This window comes from Anser anser (assembly GCF_964211835.1).
Source record: "Anser anser genome assembly, chromosome: 1".
Classification (NCBI taxonomy): domain Eukaryota; kingdom Metazoa; phylum Chordata; class Aves; order Anseriformes; family Anatidae; genus Anser; species Anser anser.
Genome location: NC_139720.1, coordinates 71120963 through 71139543, shown reverse-complemented (window position 1 = coordinate 71139543; position 18581 = coordinate 71120963). Strand labels below are relative to the sequence as shown.

The 18581-nt window shown below is 37.7% G+C and overlaps 1 protein-coding gene across 3 annotated transcripts in view; it reads left to right on the top strand.

The window, feature by feature from the left end:
- The first annotated feature begins 4659 nt into the window (after positions 1-4659).
- The window catches only part of MRPS35 (mitochondrial ribosomal protein S35), a 32340-nt gene continuing 18418 nt past the window's right edge, over positions 4660-18581 (top strand). For 2 of the 3 annotated variants that reach the window (XR_014578033.1, XM_083819878.1), the window contains exons 1-7: positions 4660-4882; positions 6799-6842; positions 7462-7629; positions 8017-8077; positions 10446-10585; positions 13118-13227; positions 16045-16114. Coding sequence is in view for 2 of the 3 variants with exons in the window: in XM_083819878.1 (XP_083676004.1) it covers positions 4756-4882; positions 6799-6842; positions 7462-7629; positions 8017-8077; positions 10446-10585; positions 13118-13227; positions 16045-16114 (720 nt within the window). In the remaining variant the exon portion in view is untranslated. The remainder of the gene's footprint in view (positions 4883-6798; positions 6843-7461; positions 7630-8016; positions 8078-10445; positions 10586-13117; positions 13228-16044; positions 16115-18581) is intronic. The other variant, XM_083819879.1, reaches the window with a different exon arrangement.

Here is an 18581-nt window from a genome sequence, read left to right as displayed (position 1 = left end):
TTGCATATTAGGAGAAACTTCTTTACTGGAAGAGTCGTGTGGCATTGGAATAGGCTGCCCAGGGGAGTAGTTAAGTCATCATCCCTGGAAATCTTCAACAAATGTATAGATGTAGAGCTTAGGAGCATGGTTCAGTGGTGGACTTTTCAGTACTGGATTAAAGGTTGGAATTGATGATCTTAGAGGTCTTTTCCAAACTTTCCACAAAGAACACATAATGTGTACTTCATGTAACTTGTTGGTACTTTATGCTGTCTCCCAGTACAATGAGGGGGGAGATAAAAGCTGAAGGATAGTGGTAAACAGTTGGCAAAGGAGTGTGATTTCCTTTGTAGGAAGGAACTGTGAAAAGCATTCAGTTCCAGGCCTTCTGCTCCATAGTTCAGCCATGTTTCAAATGTATTAATTTCTGTCAATGCCATCACAGGCTGTATGTGCCACGGGAAGTATACATCACGTGTTTTCACAGAGCAGTGATCTGTAAGGTTTAATAGCTATACGGTAAAGACAATGTTGGCCTCAGTAAAAAACAGTTCTGATATTCAAGAGTTCAGGAGATCCATATCAGAAAGAAGATAATCCTGGGATGTCATGGCTTCAGGCATCACCATTCTTGATCTCATTGGGCACAGCAATAACCATGCATTGTGATGAAACAAATGTGACAAAGCATGCAACCTTGCTAATTATTCTGCCATTTCAGTAGTCTTTTGGAAAGAAGGGAATTGTTAAACCAAAATCTTGAAAATAAGAAGTTTAAATCATGAGTGCATTTTTTACTTGGCATTATATGGTAAGTAAGAATATTTTGTTTATTGAAAGCCAGCAACACAGGGTCCTGATCCTGTTTTCCATCTTAGGCACTATCATAAATCAAGCAATAATAATAATGCATTACATGAGAATTTTTTTTTGTAATGCTGGAGCAAAATTCTGCTGATCTCATGTTATTCTACCTGGACCATAGAGAACAGCCTGGTGTGCAGTTCTTTGAGGTTAGTGCTGTTTACTAGGTCAGAATTCTTAAACTAATTACGTTATAGTATATCTTCACAGAAACCCATATTATTTTTAATACCTGAATAAATGAGAATAAAAACATTAAATAAATTTTATGAACTAAGGGCAAAGTATTTGATAATATGTTTATGTTGCATAAAATGAAGACAAAATTACTGCTTGAAAAGTTGTACCTATTCTAATTGATGAAGATGTATCAGATAGCAGTCATGGAGAGCTTTCAAATAATAAGAGACAATATAAATTATTTTACAGTGAATTTCAACTGTTACTTGACTCCAATTTTCAATTATATTAAGTGTCCTAGCATTGTGTTATTGGGTTTGTTTAAAACATTACTGATGCATTGGAGGAGAAGGATACTGTTGTCAGTATTACTGTAGTAACAGAATACCATTAAAAGTGGATGTTTATTATAAGTATTTGAAAAGATGGATAAAAATATAGTTATTGATTCAGGATAGACTTTTTTTTTCATAGGAACTGTGTGTTGTAACAGAAGAATGCGAAAGATAACGATGCTCTCTTAAGGGTAAGTACAGTTGTGCACCATACATTTATATATGTGAGCTTAAAGTGTTAAGATATTCTAGTAATTTTAGTTAAAGATTTCTGTAAAGCTGTTTTCTGTAAGCTGTAGGCTCTACTACACAACATGCAATTGATTACCCAGGCCCCAGAAATCTTTCTTAAGGGAAATGCAATGTAAATAAGCAATTCCCCCCCACCACCACCCCAATAATAGTACTGGCAGGTGTTTTTTTCTGCTTTTCTTAAATAAGAAAACAGCTCTGATTGGGTGGGCTATTTTTTTGTTTCACTCCAGTGGATTTTGTAGCCTATTCATATAACCCTGCATTACTTTTTGCATCATTAAAACACCCTTTTAAAGTATACTGGATGTTCACTTTCTTGAAGAAAACCTAACATGAACAGCAATGTGTTGAACGTAGATCATTCCAGTGAAAGCTGATGTTTAAACAATAACTGTGACTAACTGAATTCATTTTAGGACAAGCATGAAAAATTTGAAGAGGTTTTTAAAATAAATCAGTAACTTTTCATACTGCAGTCCAACACGTGCAAGTGACCAATGCTGAAGTCATGAAATAAGAACTCCTAGTTAACATATAACACCTGCAGCTGGATCTGGTTCTGTTCCTGGCACTGTATGGTTTCAACAACAAAAGATCTCTCCCTATGTTACCCTAATGTGGAAAGTAAAATAAGCTAAAATTAAATGTGTGTTCCAGCAAGAACAAGAACATTCTTGTAAGAATATACAGCAGGACTTCAGTAAAGTTGCCTAAATCATTGCGTAGTATTCATGAAGTTCACTAAATATATTGTTATTATAGCCAAAGATTTATCAAACTTTATATACAAACTTTATTCTCCATTTCATCTTCTTATACATAAGCTGACTTGCAAGGTTTCTGTCATGAGGAAACAGGTAGGAGCGTAGGTGTGTGTGAACACAGAAAGTGTTTCTCCAAACCTTGACAATGACACATCATTGTGAAGGCAACAGGGTGTGCATAACAAATACTCTGAGACTGAAAATGCAGTAACGCTTTCTTTTAAATTGGAGAAGCAGGTAGTATCTATAAGGGATATTTCTGAACCTATTATATACTATTCAGTGCAATATGCAGTGCTATATTCAGTGCTATGCAGCCCATGTAATTAGCATGAAGAATATATATTCTGTGTTTCCGGAGGTATGTATGTGATTCTTACTATTAATATTCAATTTTGTAACTCAGGATAGATTCAACCTCTTGGAGCACTCGAGCCCCAGTCCTCTCTCCGATGCCTAGCTCTCATTGATCCTTGATCATCTTAGCATTAGAATTACCTTTCTGAGAATTTGAAGATTTACAAACTTCAATTAATTAATCTTAGTTTATAGCAATTACTAGACGCTTATTAATAATTTCAGCATGTCTTGTCTTTTTACCAGATGCTGTTAGCAATAGGATGGATATTCCAGAATTGAAATTTTGTAAAATTAATAGGAACCTTGCAGAAAGTCTATTATTGAAAAGTTTGTATTGCAATTAATTTCAGCTATTAACAATTATCCATTATTGAGTGCATTCTGAACAATGATTATGTTACTGTTGATGAAGTAACTGTGAAGTCACTGTGAAATGCTATATTAATAATCAGAAAGGTAAACTAAATTATGGGTACGTGGTAATTTGAAGCAAATAAAGCCAGAAACCTTGACTGTGACCAGGGATACAAGTATATTGCTACACAAAAGAAACCAGAAAAAAAAAAAAAAACAGCAAAAAACCTGCTGTAATGCACCTGCACCCAGCAGGTTCTGAGGAACAGAAAAACACCTGAAAATTAAGTAATCTAGCAATTTATAGGTTGATTTACAGATATGACAGTATGATCATTTGGTTTCCAGTTTGAACTACCACAGGGTAGAACCTGATCACATTTTGCTGAAGGAGCAACTGATTTCTGAAGAACTGCTGTGAAACAATAGTTTATCATGGCTGGGCACGTGGCCTTTACAGTCCCAAACACTCGGAAGTTGTGCATGGCGCTTTCTGATCGCACCATTGGGAAGAAACTCATCCTCTCCAAAAGCAAATGATTTCAAATGCTGCTCCAACACAGTAATAAAGTGAGTTTCAATTACAGGAGTAGCTGAAGGAGTCCGTCCTCACAGAGAGCTGACGCTGTTAGTTGCCTCCATCCTGCTTACAGGCTTGTGGTGCTGGTGGTAGCTGCATTTCCATCTGACCTATCTCATCCCACATTGCTGACCTCTGCTCTTTAATTCCACTTTCACGTATCTCCTCAGCTGCTTGTGCCTGTGTCACCTCCTTTCTTGGGTGAAGGGCCTGGAACACAAGTCCTATGAGAAGCGGCTGAGGGAACTGGGGGTTGTTCAGTCTGGAGACGAGGAGGCTCAGGGGAGACCTTATTGCACTCTCCAACGACCTGAAAGGAAGGTGTGGGGAGCTGGGGGTCGGTCTCTTCTCACAGGTAACTAGCGATAGGAATAGAGGGAATGGCCTGAAGTTGCACCAGGGGAGGTTCATGTTGGAAATGAGAAGACATTTCTTCTCAAAGAGTAGTCAGGCATTGGAATGGGTTGCCCACGGAGGTGGTGGAGTCACCTTCACTGGGGGTGTTTAAGGAAAGGTTGGACCTGGTGCTTAGGGCCATGGTTTAGTGGGTGACATTGATAGTAGGGGGACGGTTGGACCAGATGATCTTGAAGGTCTTTTCCAGCCCTACTGACTCTAGAATTCTACGATTCCCCTGCTTTGGACACAGACACACACAAGGACACAAAGAAAGTCGTATGAAGGCGCTGAGAAGTTACACATAGCTGCTTATGAGCCGGAGAAACTGCCTTCGGCAAGAAACACGAGCTGAAACGCAGCACAGCACCCCTGGCCCAGAGACTGGCTGGTGCTAGGACAGAGGTGGCGATAAGACGGCAGAGGCAAAGCCGAGATGATTACTGAGCATGATCCCACTTCGCTTTCCTTACCCTTTGCCCCTTCCTCCTCCCCCTCTTCCAGAAGGGATAAAACTTCTTTTCAGCATTTTATTTAGCCTTTCCTCTCTGCTCCTTCCTCCCTTTCCGTTTATGGGCAGGAAACCCCACCCAGAGCGCTTCGCCTTTCCAACTATCTTGGCCCGCAGCAGCTTCCGTGCCGCTGGGAGGAATGGGGGCGTTCTGCGGGCGTAGAGCTCCCTAAGATGGCGGTGGCGGCGCTGGCAGGGCAGGGCCTGTGGGCCGTGCTCGCCCGCTGCTGCCGGGCGGCTGGGCTGGCGGCTTACTCCTCCGTGCCCGCCGGCAGCACTGGGGAAGGCCAACAACGGGAAGGTGAGGGTGGGGGGCGGCTCTCGGGCCGCTCCTGGCTCACATTTGCAAGCGAGGTGTTGTGTTCCTGTTACAGCGGAGCCGCAGTGCGTTGTCTGAGTTTGAGTGTTCTGAATGGGGGTGTCATGGTTTGCCGAGGAACGTGTGCTGTATGTTTGCCCAAGCTGGGCAGTTCTGCCAGTTCTGAGCCCAGATGGGTCCATACGTGCGGAACCCTGTTGGGCAGGGTTGTACCAGCAAGGTACAGCTTTCCTAGGCTGTGTGGACGTCTGTTGTGTGCAGGCTCAGGAGGCCAGGCTACTGGAAAGGGCCCTTGGGTGCTGTCAGATGGTGAGGCTCAGGGCACTGCAGGAGTAAAAGGTGTCCTAATTGGAAATCTTTGTAACAGAATAAGATTGGTATGAGTGAAGTGTGTCTGTGCGCGACTGCACCACAAAAAATAAGAAGGGATAATAAGAGGTAAAGGAACTCTGTCTTAACTGTTGCAGAGATCCATGTGTGTTTTTTTTGTTTTAGATTTCTGTATAGCAGGAAGAGGAAGAATAGAATCAGTCTTAAAATATACAGATAAGGAAGACAAAAGAACTGTGAAATTCACGAGTTTTTCTGAGACTTACAAGGGTTAGGGGTGTAAAACAAATTAACAAGGCAATGAGAACAAAAGCATCCACTTGTAAAGTCCATTCAGTGTTTTTTGCTAAACATGTACTGCATGGTAATGTGGTAATCCTCAAAAAGCAAAACAGTGACAATATACTAAAATTAAGCCCTTCCCCCCCCCCCCCCCCCCCCCCACCCAAACATGATAGCTGAAAGCAAATTTCACTTGTTTGGCTACTGTAGAATCCTTTTTTTTTTTTTTAAAGTATTTCAAAAAAGTACTGCAAATTATTATTTCGTGTGTGTGTTTGAAGGCAAGAAAGTGAAGATTTCTGTTTATACCAAAAATCCAGTGGGATTTGGTGGCTTTTGTATTTCTGTGAGTCCCTTCCCAGAGGTCCAACTGATGGCAGTTGATTTAAAAGAAAAAAAAAGAGCCTAATGGTTCAGGCTTGCTAAAAAAGAGTAAACTTTGTGTTACTTTATGCTGCTTCTTCTCTGTGTCTGCTCAATATGCACAATGAACAATGTAAAATGGCAGAAAACAAACTCATCAGTATGTTCCCCATGTAAAATTCAAAAAGAAAAACAGTACAATGTGGTAGCTTGAAACTTACACAGAGGCAAGATAGATGAGCCTGAGACTAGAACAAAAAAAGAGTGTCGAAGGAAGAGATGGAGCCATGGAAATCTTTTGTTGGCAGTGAACTGTTGAGTTGGTTTAGCTGTCGTGTATGCTAATGGGGAATGTTTTGTGACCAAGCAGCTGTGTGGGAAAGAACAACAGAAGCATAGTTACTAAGGCAAAAGTGTATTTTCACTCACTTCATTTTTCTTTCTTCTTGGGTCAAACTGGAATAAATTATGCTAGTGAAATATTTTTTATCCTATAACCACTAAATTTTTGTTGATATGTTTCTAGGATAATCTCAATCTGACTAAATGGCTTCCAAGCCTTTATTATCTCAAGTTCCAAAAAAAGTGAACAATCTTGAGTATGTGATCTTCCCCTTTGCCTATAAAGGCAAAGAAACATAATCTTTGAAAAGCCTCTTATTTCCACAGAAAGATTATTCTGCACTCTTAAGGGCATCTGGCTTCTTTCTCATGTCTTGATTTGAAGAATGGTTATCAGGAGGTGATGGTGGTGTTTTTTTTTTTTTGTCTGTAGCAATATAGAGACTTGGAATTACTTAATAGTATTAATATGTATTGTTTTGATAAAAGAAAAAAAAAGCATGCAGATTACGTTGTATTTTTTTCCGCAAAACCGTATAATAGTTTGTAATGAAAAATGTTCCTTTTTATTTTTCTTCCAGCTTCAATAAGGAGAAGAGGCAGGACTTCACAGTTCGTAAGATCGGTAAGAACTGGTACTTTTTGCAGCTAACTCAGTGGTGTCTCAGAAACTAGTCTAAACTGTAAACCTTAATAGTTTCTACAGAAACACCTTCAAAACAAGGTGAAATGATCCAATGTGATGAAATTCCGGAACGCACACCTAACTTCTTTAATCTCCTAGCTGTTTTCAGTCTGTTTTCTAAAAAAAACCAAAACCATTAACATGTATCAAGACCATGTGCTACAGGTCTTCTCTCTCTCTCTCTCTCTTTCTCTCTCTCTCTCTCCACTGAGTGCTTCAGGTACTTCAGGATATTGAGTTCACTATTAAATACTGGTTTGATTCCACTCTCCTTTGATTTGACACAGCACAAGATAATGGCCACACCTTCTTCTTAAGCATTTCTGAAATAAATGCAATTTTATTATTTATATTGAGAGAGGCCTGCCACCGAAATCTTGAGAGGCTGTCCTTTAAAAATTCCATTGGAAACGAACACTAATGTTTGATGTTAAGGTGTGTTTTGAAATTTTTAGTGATAGGAATTCCTGAAAATATTATTTTAATAATTTTGTGTGTGTTCCTGCTTTGTCTCACAAAACAGCATCTCTATCAACTTTCATAATTTTCTGTTTGTTAGCATGCACCTCCCAGAACCGAGAGGATGGCTTTCAACCAGGACTGGAGCAGCGTTTATCCAACAGCAGCTGCATTTAAAGCTGCATCTGTGCCTCTCCCGATTCGAATGGGTTACCCAGTGAAGAGAGGAGTACCTCCACCAAAAGAAGGCAACTTAGAGCTTATAAAGGTAAGGTACCACATTGAACTGGTACGTGTTAACTTTGAAAATTGTTATTCATTAAGACTGCACTGCTTTGATTAGAATGTTTTTATTGGATAATGTTTTCTATAAAAAATAGAATATTATTCTACTTCTAATTAGATAGTAGCAAACCTAAGAAAGAAATACAAGTGAGCCAAATCAGCAGATTTGGCTGAGGTTATCATGCCAGTGACTTTTATAATTGGGCTTAAGTCTTATGCTAAATGAGACTTGAGGAGAGCCTTCTTACCTTAATCTTATATTTAATGATTACATTAACAAATGTTGAAAGTGTAATCAGATTTCAGTAATGCCCCTTTATTTATGAACAAAATGCTATTATTTTGGTAACTCTTAGTATGTCTATTCTAGATTCCCAATTTTTTGCATCTTACTCCTCCTGCAATTAAGAAACACTGTGCAGCTCTCAAAGGTGAGGATTTGGTTTTGAGTTGTTTTAGCTGTTGTTTTCTTTGGCTTTATATTTTTTTGGGGGGGGAGGGGACGGCACATTGTTTAAAACAATTTCTGGTATTTTTAAGACAATTCAGAGCGTAACTGTGATGGAGTAGGAAGTGAGATATGATCCACCTCTGAAGCTGGCTATTCATCAGGCTTTGGCTAGTATTGTACTCTTTGATTTTGCTTCATTAAGTTATACAGGTGATAGGCAGGTAAGTCTTGTCAGGTTTCCAGTATACCAGTGAGTCTATTAGGTAAAGTGCTTGTAGTGAAGAATTCATAGTTTATAGTCTTAAAGAAAATGAATGATGGATATGACTCAGTTCTAAGAAGATTAAAGCCTGGTTTAATCACGGCTAATGTGCAGTCATTCTGGTATGCATTTAAAAACTAGCATGAATAAAAGAAAGGCTGTGTGACAGCAAGGTATGCAGGGGAGATTCAGTGAAGAACAAGAGCACCTCTGCCAGCTAGCCATTTAAGAGAACTTGATGTGGAAGCTAGTGTATGGAGGAGGTGATAAAGAGACCTGTCTTTAATTGCCAATATACAAGTGTACACAGCATAGGAACCAGAAGGAATTAGAAATCTGAGGAGTCAGAAATGCAGAGGGAAAGCTTGCTTGATTGAGATGCAGTGTGAAGAATGAGCTGACCTGTTCCAAAAAGTACAGCTTGGATGCAGAACTTTGCTCTGAAGATGTGTGGCAAGCTGGCTGAGAGTTTGAGAGTCAGGATCAGAGAGGAAGCCAAGAAGGATGTATTGGTGGGCATCTGCCAAACTGGCTAATTATGAGGAGGAAGTGGATGAACCTTTCTTGAAACAGATTTAAAAAAAACCCTCACAGTTACAAGCTTTGATTTTCATGGGGAACTGCAGCCATCTAAACATGTCCTGGAAGTGTAATAGAATGGGACAGAAACAACCTAGGAGACTTCTGGAGTGCATTATAGATAATATTTTGATGCAAATCCTGGTCAAACTGACTATGGGAAGGTTCTGTTGCATGTGATGGACACAGATAAGGAAAGGAAGAGCTGGTTGGGGATGTGAAAGCTGCTGGCAGTCCTTGGTTGTGAAAAAAGATGAGGTTCAAGATCCTGAGAGAAGTGAGGAAGGCAAGTAGCATATTGGCATCAATTTATTGATGCAAATTATCTGCCAGTTGATGAGGAGAGATGATCTGAATTCATCGTTCACAGACAAGGAAGAACGGTCACATATATGACAGCCTTGGTAATAGTGGTCATGAAACTGTGAAGTTTAAAATCCTGAGAGACGTGTGCAAGACAGACATTGTAATTATGGCCAAGACTTCAGGAGAATGGTTTTGGCTGTTCAGTAGTCTTGGCAGATCTCATGGGAGACTGTCCTGGGGGGCAAAGTGGACAAGGAGGGCTGGTGGATGTTCAAGGACAGCCTCGTTAAAGCACAAGAACAGTCCATTCCAGTCAGCAGGAATTTGAGCAAGTATGTTAGAAGGACATTATGGGTGAGCAGGGAACTCCTGAGTGACCCAAGATGCAAAAATGAAATACAGAGAAAGTGGAAGCAAGTACAGATAGCCAAGGAGGAACAGGATATTTTTCTTTGAAAATCTTGAAGAAGGACAAGAGGGAAGATGCAGGCAACTAACTGCAGGTCAGTCAGCCTTACCACAGTCTTTGGAAGGTTATGAAGCAAACTCTCCTGTAAGCTACATGCTTCCAAGTATGTGGAAAATGTGCGTTATAAAAAGCTGGATGATGACAGAGAGCACTACTTCAGCAAGTTTTCAGATAATTACAAACGCGGGGGCGGGGGGGGGCAATGGGCAAAACAGGTGACACAGCTGCTGTTCAGAGAGATGTCAACAAGCAGAAAAAAATCTGCTGTTGAGACCCTCATGAAGTTAAACAAAGACAACTACAAAGTCCTGGGTCTGGGATGGAATAACTCATGCAGATGTACAGGCTACAGGGGAGCATATGGCTAGAAAGCAGCTTTGCAGAATAGGACATGTTGGGCCCAGCAAGCCTTTGGAAGTTGAATATGAAATGTTGAAGGAATGAAGGCTAACTGCATGCTGGGTTGTACTAACAAGAGAATAGCCAGCACATTTAGAATTTTTGTTCCCCCCACTTTATCTGGAACTTGAGACTACAGTTAGAGTACTGTGTCCAGTTCTGAGAAACCCAGTACAGAATAGACTTTGAGATACTGGATCAAGTCTAGCAGAGACCCTGCCATTATCTGAATGAATATGGTTTCATTAAAAACTGCTTCTAAAACATTTATTACAATAAATTTGAGGGGAAAAAAATATACATTACTTGGATTGTTTTCCTTTTATTATACAGATTTCTGCACTCAATGGCCAAGTGCTTTGAACAGTGATGAGAAATGTGAACAGCATTTTCCTGTTGAAATTGAGACAGTGGATTATGTTTCTGCAGGGACGTCTATTCGTAATCCCAAAGCAAGAGTGGTAACTCTAAGAGTAAGTAGTACTGTGGTAAACACCAACCTTTGTTTTAAAAAGCTAAATGCTTGGCTTTCTTTTCAAAACAAGTATGATACTTTGTAAGGGAGTATGGGAAATAGTTCATTGAATGTCCAGAAAAAGCAGTGGTGAATTTCATTAAGTATATTGCAGCACATTAAAATTGAGGTTTTAATGATATGGATATATATTTATAAATGAAGACTGAGCTCTGATATAGGCAAAATAGCATACATTCTGAAAAATCAGCTTTTCCACAAGTAGACGCTTCTGAGTTATCACTTAGTGTGGGGCTGCATGCTTTACTGAAAATATCACCAACCTTTTCCGAAGAGATTTTTTTTCTTTTGTTGAGAAATCTCAGTTAAATTATACCTGAGATCTGAGGACCTTGTTTTTGGCTTTGACTTTTCATCATTGTCCATGGCTGTTACACTGCCGATATAACAGTTCTCTGATTATATGAAGTTGTTTCATGTAGTTCACTGGTGCTGTAGTCATGGGGATCTCAACTAACCATTGTCCAAATAAGTATTTAGTCTTTCATAATACTGTTGATTCAGTCTTCTGTGACTTACAATGCTTAATATTAATTTGCTAGAATATGATGGAGACAAATCTGGAATTAGTAGTTTGTCCAAAACCATACTAAATATTTAATTCCTAACTTGAAAAGGCAAAATGCGGGAGAAGAGACAGTAGTGTTAGGAACAAAAGGCTAAGAGCCAAAGGGGGAAAGGAGAGTCTGTTTTCTAAGTCCGCTTTATACTTGCCCTGCAGAACTGGAAAATCTTTTCAGCTATCTTTTTATCTAGTTGTTTTTTCATTTCAATGAGCTCTCATTAATATATTTACTGAGTGAAGGCATTACACATTTCTGTCAGGATTTACTTTAATTAACTTGGTGGGGTCATATGGATATATTTAAACCAAGATCACCTCTTTCTGCCTATTACTAGTTTACTGGTTGTAAGTGGTGTGTTTACTTGTTCTAACCTTCATATTTGTAGATGCATATCTGTATTAATGAATAGTGTTCTTTTTTACATTTTGGTACAGATAAACACATGATAACAATTCATGATAACATGATTCAGGGAAGAAAAACTTTAAAAATCTGGGAAGCAGTGTTGTAAAAAAAGATTGTGAACTCAGAAATTGTGAGCTGTGTGTACATATATTGTGGATTTTTTCTTGTTTTAAGCATTTTTGATGAGGGATGGCCCTAACTCTATACTTTAGTCATGTTTAGTACTAACCCAGGTAAAGGAAACTAGTATTCCTTGTTTCAGCATCAGCTGGAATTGACTTGTAAAAATTGATTATTTGCAGTTTTTCCTAAGCTGCTGCTGCTGATACAAGGAAGAAGAGCCCGAATAGGCTTCTTTACATTGCTTTTTTTTTAAACACCAGTAATTATTTCAAATGTAGTCTAAATTGAATTTTCTCTTTTGTGCTGAGTTATGACATAATTGGAGCATCTCTAGATTTCTTTGTTTTTAAATATGAATTAGAAATATGTCACCCTAAGCCTGTTTATGGCTTTTTTTTTTTGATTTGGTGAATGAAATTGTTTTGTGTCAGATAAAGCAAACTAATGCTGGACATCTGGGCTGGTGGTTTTCAGTGTGCTGAAACATGCTATTAATTTCAGAAGTCATGGTCACAAAGTTGTATGTTTGCCACAGAGCTGCGTCTGAAAGACATTGGAGCGTTATTTCTTTACGTGAATATTAGAGAAAGACAATGTTAAGAAAGTATTTCTCAAAAACTCAGCAATTTGTGTGAGCATTGCCAGACAGCAGTGAGGGCAGGCTGTTCTGAAAGCGAAGGCAATGCAGAAGCAGCAAAGCAGGCAGGGAAGTGAACTCCCCAAAAGGGTGCAGTTACTACCTGGGCAAGGTAGTAGAACTGGCCTGGTAGTAGTCACCTTGTCCATCTGATGCTCAAGTAATCACCTGACAAGTCTGTAGTGATAAGGCAAGCTTGAGGTCAAATAGGGAAGTCAGTGGACCAGGATTAGGTGTGGTGACAATAGCCTGAGTCAGCCAACAGTTTGGTGATTGTCAAATAAATCCATAGAGATGCAGTACGTGTGAGGTCAGGCCAGTGAGTTAAAGATGTTCGTCAGGATCTGGATCAGTGAAGGCCATGGCCAGGCACAGGCATAGCTGCATTGTGGCTTAGGCAAAGACTGAGTCTGAGTGTCTCAACTTAAACGCAGCTTCTATGTGAAGCTACAAATGAAACTGACAGCTTTTTTCTTATGAAAGAAGTTTAAGTAGAAATATTCTATCTCAGCTTCTCTGAGAAGAAATGTATTAATTGAATATTCAGATTTATACATGCCTTGTGTTAAAAAGCTTTTGACTAGTGATATAATTGTAATAAATTCTACAAGTGCATACTTAATAGCTATACTTTTAATTCCTGATAAAAGATATGTCTAACCATATCTCAAAATATTTTTCAGGGTGAAGATATTGAATTTCTCCAAATAATTAAAAGTATTTTCTTTTGTATTCCAAGGTTAAACTTTCTAACCTGAATTTGGATGACCATGCAAAGAAGAAGCTTATTAAACTTGTAGGAGAGCGGTACTGCAAGGATACAGATATACTCACTATTACAACAGACAGGTATGGTGGGTGCAGGAAGGAAAAAATGCCGTTAGCAGTGGCTGCAGTGCAGAAAACATAGTATCTCTTCTGGGTATATACCCAGTTAATGTTAATGTCTTTGCAACTTGCGTCTTTGTTTTTTTTCTTTCTCCAGGCTAAAATGTGTATTTAGATGTACCAATACTGCTATTCATATGTGTTAAAATTTTAATGGACAGATCACATAATGTGAAACCTAATATATGTTTAATATTATCAGATATTGAAGCCCAGTGTTTAGAAGTATTTTATTATTATAGTTTCAGTATTTCACAAATAGCTTCTGTTAGTTTTAACAATGATCTGAAGAGGTTCAGGCAAGAAAAATGAGGACGTCAGTGCCCTGACAGTTTTCAGTCTTTCCATGTTCTAGATTTAAACAAATCACTCTAGTTATTCAGAGTTATGATCAGAAAGCTGCAATGGAGAAATTTGTTTTGATTTCTGAAGAGTTTATATATGCATACCTAAATTCATAATACACTTTAATTCACAGGTGCATTCACTGTTAGGAAAAAAAAAAAATTGGTCATCTTTTCTGTTTGCTTTTTCTTACCATTAGTATTTGTTTTCCCATTCTTATTTTCTACTGAAGGACAGAGAATTACTGCTTTATTTCTATGTGAATTAAATATTAAATAGATGAAATTGCGTAACTCTTTTAAACAGACTAGACTCAGAAGTCTGTGTAGTTTCCTGGCACCACTTGGTTTACAAACAGTTTAATTTCCCTGGCAAAACTTACTTGGTGGTTAAAACATCAGGATAGCTGAAAGGAGCTTAACCTCTAGGGCTTTTGTGAATGGTCTTACGCAGCATTTCTGGAGGATTTTTTAATGTGCTTATTGATGTCTCACTTTTTCTAGTAAACTTTAAGGCCCAAGCTCTGAGCAGTATCCATTTCTTTAATAAAGGATTTTCCATACTGATCTTCAGATTACTTTTAAACTGAAGTTCTTCAGTAAACAGAAGAATAAGGACGAAGACTGAGTCCTTTAAAGTTTATTTGATAGAATATTCATAATCCTTAACCATTCAGATGAGTGTTTTTAGAGTGTCTCAGAGGTAGTCTCATGATTCAATCTGTTTTGTATTCATTTCTAAGATACATCTTGGATCAAAAAATATGTAGTGTCTGTTTACTAGATTTATTTCTGATGACTAGTTTTGTAACAGAGAACCTATATCCGAAGTTTCAGAAACTAACTTCAGGGAAATTCACATTATTACTCATTTTTAACTTAAAAAATAGCAGGCAATTGTATCTGGAAGTGATACAGCTTTTTAAATTGCGAAGTAATATCATGAGTATTTTTATAAAAGTTTATCAATGAAGGTTGGAAGTAGAAATATAAAATAGTTCTTTTTCAGAAATGTGAAACAAACATGATTAATTCAGAGTTAACTAGGGTCACCTACTAATTCCAGCTGGAAAACTGTTTGAACATCCATTTTTATATCTTGATTTGAGCATAAATCCACATGCTCATGATAATCAGAAAATGGAAATAAGTGTTTTTCATATGTTGTGACTACACTAATTCTTAGTATGTATGATTCTCATTGATTCTTAAGAAAACTTCGGAAGTTCACTTTTTTTTGTACCTTATATCATTGAAGTATATAGTACCATAGACAGTCTAATCTGCTGTAAGTCAGTACTACTGCTGAAAGGATTTCTCCCTAAACTATAAAGATGGAAAAACAAAAGTACTGTTTGTTTATCAGTTTCTGTCCTTGACCTAGTTCACTGCAGAGCTTCTGGAACTGACCAGAGAGAAAGCAGGGAGGAAAAAGGGAAGTAGGAATGCTTCTCTGAGTGGCAATGCCAATAATGGTCCTCTGAGTAGCAGTGCCAATTTTTGTCTAATTAAACTCATTATGCAGCTATAAAATCATTTGGGATTACTTGTGTAGGTCTCTTCTGTTTAGAATTGAACTGGATTCTGTTGACTTTGCTTGCTGTTTGGTTCCTTGGTGAGCTAGTAAGCAATACCTGGGAAATTATGTTGTGTTCAGGACAAATAGTCTCCTACGTCTGAGCGTAAGGGTTGTTCCTTCTGTGCCTGCTATCAGTCACTCTAGAAAAGAGAGAGAGGAGCTCTTGCTTATCAAAAAGATGTGAAACATAACAGCCTGCTGGAAGAAGTGTGTGTGAGAAAAAAGACAGTAGGTTACTGGAGATCAACGTAAGGAAGAGATTAATGTCATCAAAGTCTCAGCAGTTAGTTTTGATGGCTAATTTTAAGAAATACGCTGTTTTTGTAGCGCTGTGCCTAATCCCAACAAATTGTGATTCTGTTTTGACATACAGCTACATGGACTTAAACTTTTCTTCTTAAATTATTGACTAGATTTTCTGTTCTGAACCGTATCTAATGGATTTTTTCACTGTCTTCCTCCTCCCTTTGGGTCTGGCAGAAGAATTGAGACTTTTAGGCTGTCCAGACTGATGTATGTAGTGTTCAACTTTGGCTATCTCTGGTAGAAGGCAAAGTGGAATCCAAGATATGTTAGTCTGGCTTTTAATGGTTCCTGAAGATCTGTAAGTTCTTTTTGTACGTTTTCCTTCAGACTTGCAGATGCTCATCCTTCCATGTTCTTAATAGTCATGCTTCTATTGTGATGTTATTCTTGAGTATGTATAATTCAGAAATGTATGTGAATCAAACACACATTCCTGTAACATTTCTTAGGTTACAGATCAGAAAATTTTGGTAAATCTAGTATTTTGTTCAAAAGTGTATTATGGTGACTTGGTTTCAGAAACACTAGCTTTGTTTGTGTTTTTTTCAGGTGCCCACTAAGAAGACAGAACTATGATTATGGGATACACCTCCTCACAGTTTTGTACCATGAATCTTGGGTAAGCAGTTCGGAAAAATCTCCCATGTGCTCACTCTCTGTCCCGTCATCCCCTTCTCCTACCTTCCTCTCATCTTCATAAACTAAACATTAATTGAAACTTGTGAAAAGTTCTGTGACTGTGCACAACTTAGGGCAAATTATGTCAGACTCTTCCTCTTCCTTACCACCTTTCTTCAAATTCAGTGGAGATGTTTGTTTGAATCTTCAACAGTCATCTTAGACTTCATTTCTTTAACTTTACAAATGCTATGCTGTTTATTGTATATGTTGTATCTATACATAGAACGTTACATTAGAAAGTTTAAATTTTTTGGAAGTAAACTTTCCTTGGAAGGCATAAACTTTTGAACTTATCTGAATTGACAAAGTAAGCTGATTCAAGTTAAGTTTCAGAAGCAACCGGATATCACACTTGTCATAATGCTGTTTGTTTGTCGGAATAGATTCACTAGAAGAGCTTTGATGTATGTGAAAGTAAGTATGTAAATCAGGCTGAAAAAGAAACTGGTGTAGAGAGGCATGGTAGTTAGAGGAAGGATTCATAAACACGTTTATATAGTTTTTATTGGACTCAACAAAAAAAGAAAAAGACCTTGAAGCAAAAGCATATGAGGAAGCATCTTGAAGTATCTAGGAATTACTGGATGTGTTCTAGCTTTAGTAACTAGAAAAATGTTACTATTGAGGAAGAAAACAAAGCAGACACATGAACAAAATACAGTATCTAATCTCTTGCCTGTATGTTAAAATCATTATGGTCTAGAAGATGTTGATTCCCAGTAGCAAAGCAGATCGAAATTGTTTTTGTTTTTTTTTTTTTAGTGTCTTACCTGGGCAGTGAAATAATACCCTGGAGAAAATTGTGACCTAGTTCTTTATAGTTTGCTTCTTTTCTGAAGTTAGTTAATTTCTGACCTCAGTACTTGGTTTCCAACAGTAAGCCTAAAACTGACCCAAAGTGTAGCAGAAAACACCCTCATTCTTAGGATTCTTTTAGTTTGGCAGCATGCTGGGCTACCTACGTACAGTATTCAAATAGAAATTAAGAGATTCCAGAGAAATGGTGTTCTCCATGATTGTCACTTCTTGCCTACACATTTGTTAAAATGACCAGCTTTAAAGATAAAAACAAGTCTATTTGAAAAAGCAAAAGGGCATATTTTCAACATGAATGTTGTAAAAACTGAAATACAGTGTAGTGTCTAGATCTTGTCCAATTCCAAACTCTTTCTATTTATTATATGGAATCTATCTTTTCTTGGAATTTTCCTGGTCTGTAGTAAACTGTAGCTGCAATATAGAAGTATTCTGCTTTTTAAATACTCTCTCATAAATTTTACCTCAAGCTGGAAGGAGTGAGGACTGAGACTCCTTTTCTGAGCTCCCTTTTGCTCAGAAAAGGGACACCATCCCCACCTTCTGTTAGTTTTAGGGTTTCATTGTGTCACAGTTAGTGTTTCTGAATATAAATAGTTATTGCGTCTCTTTACCAAAATATTTCTTCCAAAATGAATGCATTGTGAACTTTTCTGTAATCACTCAATATAGGATGTATTTGGAATTTTTCCAAGTAGTTCATTTTGTTAAATTGTTATATAACTGAAATAACCAACGTAGATATATTAAAGACACTATTCCAATTTATTGATATTTCATTACATTTCTTAGGTAGTCCTTTCAAAATAGTAAGACGTCTTCAGGCCTTAGCTCTTTTACAGTGATTTCTTTGGATTTCTCTGTTATGATGCAGTCTTTAAATTGTAGCTGGTTAGCTAAGAAAATTCAAACTAACTGTTTTCAGTTGTTAGTATTTAAATTAAATTTAGATATTTAATGTTTTCAGGAATTATTGTTCTTGATTTTGATCATTGCAGTGATGACTGGAAATAAGGAGGTTGAGCTGTATCTTCTCTTCATTAGAAGTTTCCTTGAACATGTTTGGAATGGTAGAGTACATCAAATGTAACTCAACTTATGCTATCATCTTAAAATATTTATTTCCCTTATTTCCCTTTGCCTTAAGGCAAATATTGCCTTATTTGTACGCATGGATGTCTCTCTTCTGAACAGCATTACATTGCATTACAAATCTTAAATTAGAGATGGATCAGTTTCCAGTATTAAGCAATGACAAGAGAGCTAGACACCACTCTCTTTATTAATTCCAGGCAAACATCACATCTGTCTTTTGCTCTAGCATTGCTTAGTGATAGAAGACAGGGCTATATGATATCGCTATGGTAGTGTTCAGTATATATTGAATACGCTCAAGTCTCTTGCCCTTTTATTACCTTTCAGCTTCCATGTTAATATTTGATGAGTTCCTCAATCAGTTGTAATTGTCTTTGATTTCCATGAAAAATTGATGATCTGCTGTGACATGTTTTGTTGTTTTGTTTTTTTTTCCATGATCACTGGTAATCCCTTTTAATAATTTGCTGAAAGATAGTTTGGATACATTTTGT